Raw genomic sequence first — 17,523 nt, forward strand, 5'->3', positions numbered from 1 at the left:
TGGATCACACCAAGAGCCTAAAGCAATAGGAGCATACTGAGAAGACAACAGCAAGAAAAATATAGTTTGTGTGCACATAGATATATATACAATAATATATCAATAGAATTCTAAGTCCTGTTTATGGTCCAGTTCTTGGAAGCCAAAGGAGAAATGCTCTATAATGCAAGCAGAACAGGATTCCGGGATAACAAAGCCTGTTTCAGGACTTTCTTCATCAGCATTATCCAAATGTCAGGACAGAAGCTCTCAATGGCACCTGGCTCACCTGAGCAACTGCAGGAGGTATTTTTTTGAGCATCTACCGATCCTCAGAGCATATTCTTTAGAGGTTTCTATGGCCCTACAGAACTGTGACTAATTCAAAGCCCAGATTATATCTAGCCAGGCCAGTTGTGCATTTCCTGACTAGCACCAGCAAAAGACTCTGACGTCTACCAAACCAATCTTTCTGCCACTGCCTCTACTGCAGAGAAGAAGCTTGGGGGAGTGGGCTATCTCCCATTTTTCCCAAGCCCTATTTAACCTTCCCTCCTTTAGACACTGAGGGTACCCATTCCTGCAGCCTGTGACCCCAAGACTTTGAGATAGGATGTCAGATCCAGCTTGGGAAATTCCCAGGGATGTAAGATCAGTGCCTGGGTCACAAACTGGGAGGACAGGGCTTGGAGAGAATCACTCTGCAGCTACCACTATTCATAAACTCTAAGTCCACACTTCAATGTCCAATTGGTCTCCAATTGCTGTACTTACTTGATTGCATATGCTCTGTTATGATGTTCTTCCTGTACATAACTCTTCCATATGAAAAATAAATAAACCAATGCTTACCCCACCGCCACAGCCTCATAAATCTCCTGCAAGTTCTCTAGCAGCTGGATTATTCTTTCTGAGCATGGACGGATTGCATGAAGAAGGCCATGTGCTGTTCGCCGACTGCTAATAAGGTACAGGTGGTCTTTGATTGCGGGCTAATTGCAGCGCATGCTAATTACAAGCAATGTTTGCTAGTGCAGGCCGGGCTTGTTTGCATTTAATTTCTCCGTTAAATAATTTTTTTTTAAATCCACAATAATCAGTATGACGTCCATGCTGGATGGGCCTTATCGCTGCCTTGCGGATGCTTTTAAGTCAAGGACATTGGAAGTGACACGCGAGGAGTCCAAGATGAAAAGAAAGATGGGCCCATCAGATATCAGGGGAGCTGATCTCTGAATTCTGGAGAAAAGCTGCAATTCCAGAGGATCTGCAGGTCCCACTTGGAGGCTGGCATCCCCACTCAAAGTGGCTTCCAATCGCCTTCCCTTCCTCTCCCCACAACAGGGAAGCTGTGAGAGAGGCGGCGTTGAGAGCTCTGAGAGAACTGGGACTGGCCCAAGGTCACCCAGCTGGCTGATGGGGAGGAGGTGTGGGGAAAGCGAACCTGATTGCTAGCTCTGACATTTAGAAACCCACCCAGTTCAGCATCCTGTTACCACCTCCTTTGTCTTAACCACCATGGCAGATTTCACTATTTTTTTTGGCAATACGTTAATAGATGATGCTTCTATTTTTAATGACTCTTTTTATTCTTGAAGAGGTACACCACCTTGAGAGCTCTTGCAAGGAGCAACGTGGGAAATTCTTGGCAAATATTTGAGCATACCAGGGCCACCCTGGATGTCGAAATTCACACGGGGACATTCTGAGGAGCAAATTGTTCCAGTTCTGCCTCAAGATACCGTAACAGAAGGGAAGTGCCTATCTGGAAAGGTTCTTCATGAATCATCATAATCATACGGTACAGAAAGCTGGACACCCACACGATTGCATACGCTGGAGAAGGAGGCGGTGAATGCCAGAGAACTGAACACAGATATTAAAATATGAAGCTGCCTTCCGCTGAATCAGACCCCTGGTCCATCAAGATCAGCTCCCCATGACCTCAGAAGTCTTCCACCTTGCCTCCTACCTGATCCTTTCAAGTGGAGATGGCTCAATGGCAGAGCATTTGCTTGGCATGCAGAAGGTCCCAGGTTCAATCCCCAACCTCTCCAGTTAAAAGGACCAAGTTGGAGATGATGGGAAAGACCTCACATTGAGACTGTGGAGAGGCATGGGAAAGGCATGGGAAATATCAATGGGACAGGTTGAGTTCATAACCATACAGAGGAGAGGCATGACAAAGGAAGGGGAGAAAGCCCAGCACAAACTGAAGCCATAAAAGGGCCTTCAAAAGCAACTGTTGTGGTTTCCTTGAGGCCAGGAGGCCATGCTGGATGAGACTTTAGCCATGACCCTATTAAGAGTCAGGGACTTGGATCTCCCAGGTGGGAGGGCCGTGAAGAACGGACAACAAGCCTATTGTTTGAGAACAAAGGACAGAGGATGAGCTGCCAGGGCGATGAGCCAAGGTGGCAATAACAGGCTCTTTATCAAAGGCCAACAACATTTCTGCAAAGCACGCCTTGATTGCAGGCAATAAAAACGTCGTCTCAGCTTTTCCCCTATTCACGCGGCCAACGGGATAGGGCTTCTACCCCGGCTTGAGTTATTTTGTTAGGGTTTTCATCCTAGAAACTCTGTTGCTGGGCTGGCGATCTCAAAAGCCAAGCCGAATTGGACCTGGAGGGGAGCTCTTGGAGGGGAGACCACGCAGGAAGTTTAGGCCGGCAGAGGCCAGCAAGGGCCAACCATCTCTGCATGGCTTTGGTCCTGCCCTGGATGGACCAGGTTAGCCCTGTCTCATCTTGGTAGCGAAACAAGACCACCTCTGGTTGGTATTTGGACAAGTACCAAGAAAACCACCAATTTAGTCTGGGGTTGCTTTACAGAGGCCAGCAATGGCCAACCACCTCTGTTCAACTCTTGCCAACTCTTGAATATCTGAGGTCAGGATAAGTTGGCTGCGATTGGATGCCCTTTCCGCCCATCATTTGAGCCCAGCCTATCCCAATCTCACTGGCACTTGGAAGCTAAGCAAGGTCAAATCTTGGCCCATTCCACACATATGTAGGATAATGCGCTTTCAATGTGCTTCGGCAGCTGGATTTTCCATTGACGAACAGGAAAATCTACTTCTAAACGGCATTGAAAGTGCATTATCTATTGTGTGCAGAATGGGCCCCGGTTCAGCGTAGGTCAGCTCTGAGTTGACGCCACTTTCCACGACCAACTCTACGAGGGATCTCAACCTCCCAGATCACCTCTCATAGCAGGTGACCTCCAGGTGAAAGAGGTCAGTCCCCGTGGAGAAAATAGCCACTTTGCAAGGTGGGCGTGATGGCCTTGGACCCCGCGGACCGGCTGTGTGGCAAGGAGATGGGGGCCGTTTAAAGCTATCGCGTTTATTAAATACAAAAGAGGAAAAAAGAAACCGTGTGCCACATTGTCATCGCTGACGTGTTCCAGCAGTCCCTTCTCTGGAGGACGTTTTGCTAATTGCTTTTGGAGGCCGGGAAGCAGATGGGGTGTCGAACGCCCTGCCCCACGGAGCTGGATCTGCAGCCCACCATGTTCACAGGAAAGGGATTGGAGCCAGGGGCCGTGACACCCCCTGCAGTGAGTTAAATATGACCATAAATTCCACAAGGAACGTCCTTCATCTGCATGCTGCGCAGGAATCATCTGGCTCTTTGAAAGAGAATCAGTTCCCAGGCTGCTATTCTGACCCTCTTTTGCCTCCTCTCTTGGACTCTAATTTCATGGAGACAGATCAAGAAGGATGGCCATGTTTGTCTGTCTGTAGAAAAGAGAGTCCAGCAGGACCTGAAAGATGACCCAAATTTGGGCCCGCGGGGGAGCTTTTGTGGGTCTTCCAGGTGCTCCTGGACTCTCACTCTTTTCTACCACTACGGACGGCCAAACGCAGCGACCCATTGTGATCTATCTCCACGGAATGGAGTAGAAGCTTCCTTGTGCATGCACATGGTCTCTGAGGAAGTGCGCATGCGCATGAAAGCTTACACCTTGAATAAAACTCAGTTGGTCTTCAAGATGCCCCTGGATGGAAACTTTGTTATCCCAAAATGTCAAAGTCCATAAGACCAACGCGTCTCCCTCATTTCTACTACCGAAAAAATGTATCCCTTAGTTTCTGAGAACTCGGAAAAACATTTTTGCCCTTGTTTGAAAAAGGGCTAGATTTTCGGGTTAGATTCCCACCTTTGCAATCTGCTTCTTCCGCAATGACTTCTCCAGCAGCCCCTGGCCGGAGGAGCCGGGTGGGTGCCCTGGCTGAGCGAAGAAGAACAGAGCGCCCATCTGGAGAGATCATCCAGCTGCCTTCAGCTAACTGAGCAAGTGCCCTTTTCACCTTTGCGCTGAGAACCAAGCGATCCAGCGAGCGACACACACAAACACCCCAAGAATGCATTTCTTCACAGTCTCTGTCTCCCACATCAAGGGCTGGACAATGGATCGGGAGAATGGGGGACAACAACTGAGCTGCCCTGACGACATAGATTTTGTGGGGTTGGGTGGGTGTGGAGGGGTTCCACCAGAAACTACTGAGGGACCTCCATCGGGGAGAAGGGTCTGTGACTCAACGGCAGAGCATCTGTCTGGCATGCAGGAGGTCCCAGGTTCAATCTCCAGCAACGTTGCCAGCTAAAAGGACCAGGCAGGAGGTGAGGGGAAAGACCTCAGGGGCAGAGCCTCTGCTTGGCATGCAGTTCAATCCCTGGGAGCATCTCCAGTTAAAAGGACCAGGCAGGAGGGGATGGGGAAGACCTTAGTGGCTCAGTTGCTGGACTAGAGGGACCCTCAATGGTCTGACCCAGCAGGGCTCTCCTGATGTTCTTATGAAGGCCTCGGCCTCTCTGCCCTGTTGTTGGCCCTGCAGAGGAACTGGCTGGCCCCTGTGTGAGAAGGATGCTGGGCTAGATGGACCCTCACTGGTCTGATCCAGCAGGGCTCCTCTGATGTTCCTAGGTAGCTCACACGAACGCCTGCTGCAGAGAATCCATTGCCTTCCGTTTGCAAGGGAAGCAGATGGGACGCTTAGCCACGCTTGAATTCCGAACGTTCTCTGGGCGTACACAGGGACCCTGAGATTTTATTTTCCTCCCAAATTCTTCCTCCTGTTCCTAGCAAGGGTTGCTATGGTGACAGAAACAGGCATGTACAGGGCGTGCATTCTGGAGGCTCTTCCAGAAACCCTCCCCTTTCCCCATCCTGAACCCTGCAAAATTCAGCACCCGGGATATATTCTCACGCCCCTGAAACTGCTGCCGTTCTAAAGATGGGGGAGGAAAATCTGGGGCACCGTGCTCTCTCCCGCCCCCCCCCCCCAACGCTCTCCCGGATCTATGAATCAAATTGGGAGTCGGCTGCTCAGCTCTTAAAACCCCATTCTTGCGAGATCTGTTGGCAACGTGGCCGGGATCGGTTCAAGGCACCCATCTGCACCCATCCACCAGCATGGCATGCCCCTCTCAGACAGCTACAAAAGGCAGCCAACCCCGCCAGGCTATTTCGGGCCTTCTGTTGTTCCACCCGGGATGAGATCATGGAGCAGAAAGTTCAGGACAGAAATAGTCCTGGTCGGGAACTAGAATCGCCAAGTCACCCTTTGAGCCGGCGGTATTTTGGAACAAGAGGTATCGTAGCAACCAGGGGCTGGGGGGGGGGGCTACCGATTGAGGCATCCTTTCCTGGTGGGCTACGTCTTCTGGCAGAGAAGCAGAACCCTTCTCCGCCTGCCGCAAATACAAATAGCCAAGCTTTGGGAAGGAGACCTCTCATCTGTGCCACGTTTCTGCCTAGGCTAAAAAAGCCAGAAGAGAAATCCCCCCTGCAGACGTTCCATTCCGCTCCCACAATCAGAGAGCCCCCGTGTAAGGGTGGGCATGTGCAGCAGAGAGCATGGGTCCCCATGATGCACCGAGGCCGGCCGGCCGCATTCCGTACCGCCAAAATTTCGGAGCCTTCGTACGTTGACGGGGGAAACATCTCCCTAATTAACCGCTGCCTCATTACCGCCGTCAGCCCGAAAGGATTATTAACAGATCGCCAGCTTTCGCGAATGCCAGCCACCGTGAATAAACAGAACGCTTATCTCCTCGCTGCCATTCCAATTACAAAGCGGCAGAGAGACAAAGGGGCGATCCATAATACCCTCTCATTCCCGTGCCGCTCCCTTTCCTCTGCCACGGACATCTGTAAGAGCCAGCCCCTTTCAAAACGCTATTTTTCTTCGGTAATAAACACGCTGGCCTTTGTTGGGAAATAATCTAGTTTGGGGACAATGGGCCGTGACACGTAGACTTTTCTACCAATGAACAGGGAACGGTTTGTTGTACAATGGAGGGCAGGGATGGAGCCCAAAATTAATTGGCAGAGAAAGTCAGGCGCATGGGGATATGGTTGATTCTCCCGACATCCTGTTAAAGAAGGGTGGGCTTCCTGCAAGAACAGAGCCACACGGCTGCCCCCTTCCTCTCAGACTCTACGGCGTACCCACTGGTGCTACCTGCAACCGTGCACTCAAGCACTGACTTATTTTTGCTTCCTGGCTGGTGTGTTTTTACACCTGACAGGCTGCAGCAGCTGGTGATCGAGAATCACGTGAGCGTCCTCTGGCAAGACTCTGGACAGGTGGCACATCCGACTTCTACATTAAAACGGCCAGATCATAAGCCCAAGGAATGCTCCCACCTACATATGAATGAAAGACTGTTTATGTGTTATGTAGCCAGGAGAGACTCAGATGGTCGGGCTGCCAGGCAAGAGATGATCGGAGGGACTCTGCACTACCCGGCCCTTGCGTTCCTCGGAGGCTGCCCTGCCAAGAGCTGACTGGGGCTGACCCTGCTTAGCTCGAGATCTGACAGCATCAGTTTTCCTGGTCAGGAATGAAGGCAAGAGATGACCAGGAGGGCATTAAACATGCTTGGCATTTTCTTTTGAATGCTCAAGGTCCAATAAATCTTTTTTTTTTCTGATTAAGGGCCGTCCTGCATCTTCAGAACAGGACGGCCCTTGAGCCGCAGCTTCAAAAAGGGAAACACGCTATTAAAGAATTAAATTGGCACAGAGGATCCTGCACTGCACATATTTATGGGCCTTTAACAGAGACGAGTTGCCCGCCTCCAGGTGGGGCCTGGGTTTCACCTGAAATTTCATGCAACTCCCTGATACTGAATCAACTATGAGGCTATCAAGATCCATATTGTCTACTCAGACTGACTACTCAGACTCTCCAGATCTCAGACAAGGATCTATCCCCTCAACTTCCACCTGGACCCTTTAAGTGGAGATGCCGGGGACTGAACCTGTGATCCTCTGCATGCCAAATAGATGCTCTATCAATAAGCCATGACCCCTCCCCACTGTGGGTTTTGAAAAGGTTGCAGGAAAGCCAGGGGGAACGACCTGAGGGACATGAAAGCACCAGTTGCCTGCAGCAAAGTAGGGGGGAGTAGTCCTTCTCAACCACATCAAAGCCAAAGCAAATGAACTGGGGGGGGGGAACCTTGCACATGAGGTGAAGCTTTAGAAGGAATCAAATTTCCCTGCCTCCTATTGTTTTTCTGAGACGACCAGAACAACAGAGGAGTTTCTCCTCCCCGAAAACTTATCACCGCCTGCAGAAATATAATGGGTTACAAGCACAAAGCAACTAGCGTGCATAACCGGCCCAAGTCAATGCTACAAACTGGGCGTTTTCTTGAGCATGAACAGTTGCTTTGTGCTTGTAATTCATTGTGTCCATTCCTAGTCCGGCTCTGTGGGCTGGACTGCCGAATTATATAAAGCAGATTCAAATGTGGGGTGACATCAATATGTGGAAACCGAAGCAGGATTTTCCAATGTTTACATTCCATATCCACCCTTACCAAAGCACTACAGTGAGATGGAAGCCGTGCCGGAAGGATTAATCCAATCGTCCTCCTTCGAGGTAGTTCCATGGCTAGCTTTGCATCCTCTCCCAACACCACCCTCCCTGGGCCCAGTTCTCAAACTCTGCCCCTATTTGCCAACGCTGAACAGACAACCCTACCACTTACCTATGTACAGGGAAGAATCTTTCCTCCTCACATGGTCATCGATGTAGGACACTCCAAGAGGTTGCACAGGGGTAGCACCAATCCCTAGGAGGACCTGTGCTCCAATCAGAAGCAAGTACATCATGTTTGTGGCCGTCCGGTTCCTACAGATCAGCTCTGGGTCTGGTCCCTCGTCGCTGGTCGTCCCGTTGACCACGCACACGTCCCTCCCTTCGGCCCCCCACCGAATCTCTCCGGATTCGTATTCGTACTGGTGGGTGAGGAATTCGGGGAGAGCCGAAAGAAGCGCCCCCAGGGCCATGACGATCCCGCCGCATCCGATCAAGCGCGGTCTGTGTCCCCGAGCACCAAAGTAGCTGACAAACAGGATGAGGGCCAAGTTCCCGATCTCAAAGCTGCTGGCGATCACGCCCACGTCAGCGCTCTGGAGGTTGAACCTTCGCTCCAGCGTGGTCAGGACGCTCACCTGCAAGGAAAGAGACCAACACGGGTTACTGAACCAGACCCGCATCACATTACAGAATCTTCTCTCCCGATAATAGAAACATCCTTGGGGCAACCTGTCTGAATTCATGGAGACCTTCATGATTCCTCAATTAATTTTCTAGCGCTGGAGTCTCCAAAAAGGTGCCCATGGGCAATTTTTCAGGTACCCTCCAAATGTTTTTAGAAAATGGACAGAGTCAGGTGGAGATCTCGCCTAGCAAGGATTTTGGTTGGCAGTGCAGACTGTATAAACATCACTATGGGGACAGCCAGCACCACAGCACAAGTATTATTATTATTATTATTATTATTTAATTTTTAGACCGCCCTTCTCCCAATAGGTCTCAGGGCGGTTTACAACATAAATAGTTAAAACACAATAAAATCCCCTTCACTGTGTGACTGAAGTTAAGATGTGGCAGCCATTTTGTGACTGACCCCATCTTCTATGGCCGCCATTTTGTGATTGGCCCCGCCTTCTATGGCAGCCATGTTGCTCCTGCACCCACCATGCTGTGTCACAATTCCAAAGATGCCCGAGGGCTGGAAAAAGGTGGTGGGCCCTGATCCAGACAATCAGAACTCTGCAACATTTGGAATCAGGGTGGTACAGTAGATAATGTGTCAGTCTTAGAACTGGAAGATCCAGGTTTGAATCCTGGTTTTGCTATGGAAGCTTGCAGGGTGACTTAGGCCAGTCACTTTGTCTCCCTCGGCCTAACCTACCTCACAGGGTTGTTATGAGGATAAATTAAATTAATAATGTTGTAAACAAAAAGAGAAGTGGAGTGTTGAAGGGTGGATGGATGGATGGATGGATGGACAGTCAAGTCATTAAACAGAAATCAATACTCAATTAAGTCCCCTTTACAACTGGAACAATAAAGACTTCAATGGAAGAGACAGCCGTCAAGAGGAAAATAAAAGTAGCCAAGGGCTGGGGGTTATCAGAACCTTGGCTGATGTGACTCCATAAATGCAAGAGATATTAAATAGATTCTAAAAGGTCCTGACAAGGTCTGTCTCCAGTAGCACCAGGGCTACATCAAAATGCTGATGGGACAGAAATGGTTACCGGGCAGCAGAAAGAATAAAACATCATTTGTAGGGAAAACACTGAGGAAACAAGACTGTCCAAAAGACGCAAAAATTACACTGCCTTGATTACTAGCACTACATCACAACTGGAAAGGCACTGATCCAAATCTATGCCAACCACACAGAGCAGGAACTCCCCCCTCCCTTCCTGTTGCAGCCCCCTGAAATATTTTTCCAGAGTGTTATCGGATCCTCAGGAACAACAGGGCAAAGTCTACCCTTGGGCATCATGTTAGAGACCCCTATTCTAGAATTAGCTTCCATGGCTAGAATCCTTTTAAAGTTACTCTTTATAGCCCCATGGGTTTCTTGCTTGCTTTCTTTGGGAATTGCTGCGGTTTTTGATATGAAAACATCATAAGCTGCAGCCATGGGGGAAATCTTTGAGATCTGCAATGAAAAACGCAATGGAAGTCTGTTACGGAAATAATCATTGGCCGGGAAATTTAAAGGACATAAAGACATGAGCTGTAAATATCGAGGAGGCCAGGCATGAGAAGTTCACAACCCTTGTGAGCTTACTCCATAGGGCTAAGCACTCCGGCGTTGCATCGAGATATCTCTGTTATCTTTCAGATGATTTCGAAACTTTAGAAACCAACTGTTCCATCTTGTCACGATCTTTAATTTGACATTAAACCATTTGAAATTAAATCATTTGGCACAAAATAATTTGACATAAAAAAACTGAAAACATTTTTTTAAAATAAAAATTCAAACAAATGGAGTATTAATGTATGTTGCTTTCGCATACATGTTACATGGCAATGCAATTCTCCCAGCTCTTACATGGCAATGCAGTTCTGGCACCTTTTCCATGACAACGCAATTCTCACAACTTTTTTCCTAGCAGGATGGAGCCAGACGAGATTAGTACTCTGAGCTTATATCTGAAATGTCTGTAACTAGCAATAATTCCCGGGGAGGTTTGATCTTAGGATAACCTCTGTTCTCAGGGGGTCTTTGTTTTTCAGGTGCCCAACAAGATAAAAAGAGTTTCCCCAAAACATTAGCTTCTCCTAATGACTCCAATAATAGTGAACATTAAATCTGTGTCGCCGTTTGTGGGATACCAAAGCCCTGCCCCCCAATCTTGTAGCCCAACACTTTATCACAGGGGTATCTTTCAACTTACTCTCCTCCCCCCAAAAACCCATCTATGCCCTGACCTGTCCAGAGACACTTCTTGGCAGCTCAAGGATGCTAATAACACTTTTACCCGAGATTCCCCCATCCATCCATCCCCCCAAAAGACCCTATAAAGGTCTAACTGAGGAAGAGTGGAAGATAGATTACAGATGAAAGACTATATAAAGGGGAGGCAAAAATTGTAAAGGGATCTCATTTCAGCGTCTCCAGGGTTTCTTTTTATGTCCTACCATGAAACCCGGCCATTCAGACGCTCACAAAATACAGATGCAGTACACAAAAAAATGAGGCTGTATCAAAATTCCCTTCTTGCACAATAACCTTCCAGAGATCTCTTCTTTGCTCGGTTCCAAAACCCACATCTCTCTATTGCACAAAGAAAAAAATCCAGTCGTAATCTCGACTTTTGATTAATTTCTTACTTGCTGGGTGACCTTGGGAGAACAGCACGATCACGGCTGTGATGAGCCCAAGGTCACCCAGCTGGCTACATGTGGAGGAGCAAGGAATCAAACCTGCCTGGCCAGATCAGAAGTCTCCGCTCTTAAACATTACGCCACGCTCTCTCCTTGAAGGAGCTCCCACCCAAATCCTCAGAGGTCTCCCACCCAAGTGCTAGCCAGAGTCGGCCCTGATTAGCTTCCGAGATCTGACCGGCTCGGACTCTCCTCTAAACTTTAATTTGTAAGCTGAGCATCGTTCTGATGCAAACGCCTGCTGCGCACGCTCTCTCTGGCAGCAGGGTTCCTGCCGAGACATTTAGGCATCTCCTTGCCACCAGCACAAATGTTGACCTCCCGTGTCACAAGACAACGGCGCTCCACACCCCCACCAAAACCTCCCGGTGGGCGAAAAGCTGCTGACTGCAGCATCTTCCCCAAATATCCTCCCTGTCACCAAAGGGGATTTACGGAGCGAGATGCGGGGCTTGAGAAACTAGATGTGTCGCCCGAGGATCGCAAGTGGGAAGGGACGGTGGCAGCAATTAGAGCCGCCGTCACTTTCCCACTTCAACACCGGTTATGATCATTAGAGAAATACCCTCAGCGCTGCCCTTTACAAACGTGCCTGTCACAGGAGGTCCGTCTCATCTTCCTCGGATCGCATCCGTCCTTCGCTTTGCAGCCGTTTTTATTAGTGCTTGTGTCTTTTCGGAGGGTCACGAAAGATCCCTGCCGGTGGTCCTCAACCTTCCTAATGCCGCAACCCTTCAATACAGTTCCTCGTGTTGGGGTGACCCCCAGCCATAAAACTATGCAAGTGTTCTTTCGCAGAAATTAAGGGGCTTTCCGCACCGGGATCCTTGTAGCAAATTGTTTGCTGAACGAAAAATCGCCATTTAAAATAGTGCAATTCGTCGTTATGCATACCTGACTTTGTAGTGGAATCCAGTTGCGTTTCTATCGTTTCCCACAAGCTTCCGGTCTCAGCAAAAATCGCTAGACAGGAAGCGCTATTGCCAAGCTCGTCCCACCCCTGGCCGTCAAGCAGCCAATGAGCATGCTCCCAAACAGCCCCTTTCCCTTTAAGAAAGGCTTAAAAAAAAACACACACACACACCCATTGCAACGAATATGTGTTGATTCGTTGCAACGGAGAGACCCATCAGCTGGCAGGTGTGTTTGAGCTGTCGTTTCATCGTTGCCACGCTCCCCCCAAGTGAACCCCCCCCCTCACGGGCCTGATTTTCGGCCGAAAACAGTGTAAAAAATAAAGGGAAAATACATCAGCAAACGGGCTTGTCTGTTGTTTGTGCTTAGTGAATAAACAGCTCTGGGGAGGGACTGAAGCCGGGGAAGCCTCTAAACAGGCTTGCTGGTGGGTTGAACTTCGCTCGCTCGGAGAAAAAAAAATGGCGATCGCTTCGCCGGAAGATCAGAGGAGAGAGCCAGGGGGAGGGACTTTGTAGAAACCGCAACAATGGTAACGCACAGAACTTTCCCGCTAGTGTTGCAGATTGGTTGCAGGAGTGTAGCGCTTTCCGGAGGGTGAATCCACTTTTGGGGATTTCCCTGAAAGCGCTACAAGGAAGCGCTTTTTGCGGATCGGTTTCAGGTGTGTGGCAGATTGTCAACGACGTTGTGCATAATGGCAAATCAGTAGCGTTTTCAATTGGCAACCATTGTGCGATTTTGAAGGTGTGCGAAAAGCCCCTAAACCAAAACTGACTTGCTATTCAACCAAAGGTGATGGGTCCCACCTAGACCTCAGCTGAGAAAATAACAGAGACTCTTTCCAGTTTAAAAATGCCCCGGGGCCAAGAACAAGCAATGGGTCCAAACCGTCCTGACTCAGAAGCATTTTAAAGGAGGCGGGATGGACCACCTGCTTTGCCATGGCCAATCAGCTGTGACCCAATTCCTAGACTGGCTGGTCGACCTGTAGTTCCTTCCCTCGGCCAGTGGCGGCACACTGATCCCCGTTTCAAGTCCCTCTCTAGGGTAAGAAAGAACCATAAAGCAACTAAGAAAATTTATTTTAGTGAATAATGCAGTAAGAAATCAAGGACTACTTGGTCAGTTATTGCCAGCCATGAAACAGCAACCGGGAGAGGCAAGGAAACTCTGCCAGAATGCTTTATTTCAGTTCCCGCATACCGAATAATTTGCAAAATAAATCTCAGAAACACATTAAGGTTCCATTTGCGAAGCTAATAAAACGAGTTTCAATTTGTACCCTGGGTGTTCCAGACGCTTTAATTGTCAGACGTAACAAAAGATCACTCCGACCGCCTTTGTTTTTTGCGTGCGGGTGAGCGCCGGCCCCCTTGGGGACGAGGCATCCAAACTCCCCGGAGCCAAATTTATTTGCTTAAAGAGTTATGCAAGTGACTCTCCCTCGCTCCCCTCCCTTCGCATGCCCAGGCACACCTCTACCTGGCAGCCTGTTAAAAAAATGCCACAAATCATCTCCCTCCAACACGTTCGCACAGGTAACACGACCAGACGAGAAGATTCGAGCTCTGCATTTCTGAAATGTTCAGGAGCTCCCTGATTGGAATGACTTGATGGATCGAGCACTGCGTGCGAGGCCTGAATAAGGAAGGTGGGTAAGTGCCAAGCCACAAATACAGTGCGGAGAACCACCGGGATTCTCAGATCTGTAGTTTGCCCCAGAATTCTCCAAAGGGGAGGGCGGTATATAAATGGATGGATGGATGGATGGATGGATGGATGGATGGATGGATGGATGGATGGATGGATGGATGGATGGATGGATGGATGGATGGATGGATGGATGGATGGATGGATAAATAAATAAATAAATAAAGTCTCCTCTGAGGGGGTGCTGCTAAGACAATTAAGCCACCAATCAAGTATTGAACCGTTGATTCCTCAATGTGGACTCAGAAGAAAAAAGGAAATAACGAGGCACAATGATACAGTAATCTTCTCTATGTCTATAAGTGAAAAGGTCAAAATCAGGGGTAGTCAAACTGCGGCCCTCCAGATGTCCATGGACTACAATTCCCAGGAGCCCCTGCCAGCGAATGCTGGCAGGGGCTCCTGGGAATTGTAGTCCATGGACATCTGGAGGGCCGCAGTTTGACTACCCCTGGTCTAAATGGTCAAACATATGATCAAACATAAAGAGTCAACCAAAACGGGATCCTAGGTTAAGTGACCCGCTTTCTGTTTTATCTTCATCAGTGGTTGCTCTTCCAATAGACTGTCATGGTAGTATTTGTAGGATCACATTGGCAAAATGCTCATAATCGTCTGGGGATTTCATAAAGTGCACAGAAAGCAGGTCACTTAACCTAGGAGAGATATGCTGGCCTCAACAAAGTCCAGGGCCTTCTCAGCCTGGTGGAATAAGCTCCCGGAAGAGCAGAGGGCCCTGCTGGAGCTGCCACGCTTCCGCAGGGCCTGCAAGACAAAGCTCATCTGCCAGGCGTCTAGGAAAAGAAGATCTACACGGCCCTTCCTCCAAATGTTCTAATCCTAAACATCAAAAATTCTTTAAACATCTAAACCTACCTTGAGATGTGGAGCCAACTGAATTGGTGGAGCCAAACGGGGGGAGTGTCGGGTTTTCACTGATTCTTTGTGATATTATTGTGGTTTTATTATCTTGTAGGGAACCAGCGCGAGCCGGCTGGCTTGGGAGTGGCAATCATTAAGTCTAATAATAATTAATAAATACAGATGACCACAAGTGGCTTGCCATCGGCTGCCCCTGCCTAGCCCCCTGGCCTTCCTTGGAGGTCTCCTAAGTCCCTGCTTCATTCCCCAGATCTGGATTGGGTTAGCCTGGGCCACCCAGGTCACGCACACCTAGGAACAATAAAATCAGCCTCCAGTGGCACCTTTAAGACCAACAAAGATTTATTCAAGGTGGGAGCTTTCGAGTGCAAGCACTCGAAAGCTCACACCTTGAATAAATCTTTGTTGGTCTTAAAGGCGCTACTGGACTCTGATTTTATTGCACTCCTTCAGACCAACACGGCTACTCATTTGAATCTACACCGAGGAACATTCACCTTCTTGTCGCAGCAGCAAACAGCAAGAAATCTCTCAAGAACCCTCCGTCCAAACATTCTCTGGCACCTCACAGCAAAGGAGGAACTCTCCCCCTTACAGACAGCCTTTATCCGAATTGATCCCCCCCCTCCTCTCCAACTCCGGCAGATGTTGGCTCCTTGCAACTAGGTCAGCCTGGACTAGAGCGCTCTCCCTCTCTCGCGGTGTCTAAAGACCGAGGGGAGAAAATTAAATCGGGTTTCTCGCTTGCGAGACCGTCAGACCCAAGCGCAACTGGTTGTTGCAGCTGTGAAGAAGACTGAGGTTTCGGCGTGGGGGTGAGAAGTTTTGGGGGAAATTTAAGGACCACATCTAAAATCCATTGATGGCAGGGGGGGAGGGGGGGTTGAATACATGTGGAAAATCTGCTTTTATCACCCTGACCCCAATGCACGGCCTAGTCGGGTCTCCTCAGAGCTTGGAAGGTCAGCAGGGTCGGCCCTGCTGAGGAGGACTTGGATACGAGAGCAACCAAGGAAGTCCGGGTTCTCTGTTCAGAGGCAGGCCAGGAGAAACTGCATCGGAATGGCTCTCACCTTGAAAAGCATCTGGGGGCAAGATAAGCTGGGAGGGAGGGATGAAGCAAGGAAAAAACAGGGCCTTGTGGTGTATTTCTTGTTTCGATTGCATTTGAATTTGACAATATCATAAACGACCCCGAGCCTGTTTGCAGAGAGGGATGGTCTATAAATTTAATAACAAATGGAAGGAAGGAAGGAGGGAGGGAGGGAAGGAAGGAAGGAAGGAAGGAAGGAAGGAAGGAAGGAAGGAAGGAAGGAAGGAAGGAAGGAAGGAAGGAAGGAAGGGGGGAGGAGGGAGGGAGGGAGGAAGGAAGGAAGGAACAGGCACAGGAAGAAGGGAGGGAGGGAGGGAGGGAGGGAGGGGAGGAAGGAAGGAAGGAAGGAGGGAGGGGGGAGGGAGGGAGGGAGGGAGGGAGGGAGGGAGGGAGGGAGGGGAGGAAGGAAGGAAGGAAGGAAGGAAGGAAGGAAGGAGGGGGGGGAGGGAGGGAGGGAGGGAGGGAGGGAGGGAGGAAGGAAGGAACAGGCACAGGAAGAAGGGAGGGAGGGAGGGAGGGGAGGAAGGAAGGAAGGAAGGAGGGAGGGGGGGAGGGAGGGAGGAAGGAAGGAAGGAAGGAGAGGGGAGGGAGGGAGGGAGGGAGGGAGGAAGGAAGGAAGGAACAGGCAAAGGAAGAAGGGAGGGAGGGAGGGAGGGAGGGAGGGAGGGAGGGAGGGAGGGGAGGAAGGAAGGAAGGAAGGAAGGAAGGAAGGAAGGAAGGAAGGAAGGAAGGAAGGAGGGGGGGGAGGGAGGGAGGGAGGGAGGGAGGGAGGGAGAGGGAGGGAGGGAGGGAGGAAGGAAGGAAGGAAGGAAGGAACAGGCACAGGAAGAAGGGAGGGAGGGAGGGAGGGAGGGAGGGAGAAACACGTCCTGATTTTCAGTCTCATTTCTCTGGGGTTCAAGTAAAAATCTCACCACTCCAAAGCTTTCTGGATGGCTGGACTCCATCAACAGTCTCAAGGCAACATCCACATGGAGCATTTGACAGCACTATGGAAATAAGTTGGGATTAACTTGATGGGTTTGTCGATCCGTCAGGTTAATCAACTAAAGCGTCTTTTGTCATTTGACAGACCAAAGAAGAAGTAAAAATTACAGATTTGTCTGGTCAGATTCTTTAGAAGCGACTCTGGAAATGGCTCTGCACTCAAACGGATTTTTCAGCTGTTAATAATTTTCATGTCCGCAGCTTTATCGGTCTCTTTGGAAACTTGCTTTGAGGGCGGCCAGAAAAGCGGGCCGTCGATACTTGTAAATAAATGTAGCGCTTTCCCTCCAAGGCTTAAAGCGTGGCACAGATGTTCATTTCATACTGGCGAGGCCCTGATCGTGCGGCATTGTTCACTGAACGGCCCATCTGTCGACAGCACGCACTCGCTCTGCCAAATCTGCCTCAAGACCAAGCGAGAAAGGGAGACGATAAAAAGGTGCAAAGAAGGAACAAATCCTCCCTGCGAGGTAGGCCAGCATTTATGATTGCAAACAGATACAAAGCCAGAAATAATGTATACCTTTAACTGCAAACACACACACACACGGCCAGACAAGATTTAGAAGCTCGATTCCGGGGGGTTGTCATGTGGGTCTGAAGCAGGAGAACCAACAGCACCTTTAAGTGTTATCCAACAGATACCAAATGTTATTCAACAGATACGGTGCGTGGGTACAAAAGCTAACCCCTCGAATCTATTTATTGAGATTTATAAACTGCCCTCTCCTCTAGA

General features: G+C 49.4%; 1 protein-coding gene across 2 annotated transcripts in view; it reads right to left on the reverse strand.

Annotated features, from left to right (window-relative positions):
- The window catches only part of SLCO3A1 (solute carrier organic anion transporter family member 3A1), a 62,103-nt gene that overhangs the window by 37,057 nt on the left and 7,523 nt on the right, over positions 1-17,523 (reverse strand). For both annotated transcript variants that reach the window (XR_013227395.1, XM_077317575.1), the window contains exon 2: positions 7,989-8,454. Coding sequence is in view for 1 of the 2 variants with exons in the window: in XM_077317575.1 (XP_077173690.1) it covers positions 7,989-8,454 (466 nt within the window). In the remaining variant the exon portion in view is untranslated. The remainder of the gene's footprint in view (positions 1-7,988; positions 8,455-17,523) is intronic.

Source organism: Paroedura picta, chromosome 18 (assembly GCF_049243985.1).
Source record: "Paroedura picta isolate Pp20150507F chromosome 18, Ppicta_v3.0, whole genome shotgun sequence".
Lineage (NCBI taxonomy): Eukaryota > Metazoa > Chordata > Lepidosauria > Squamata > Gekkonidae > Paroedura > Paroedura picta.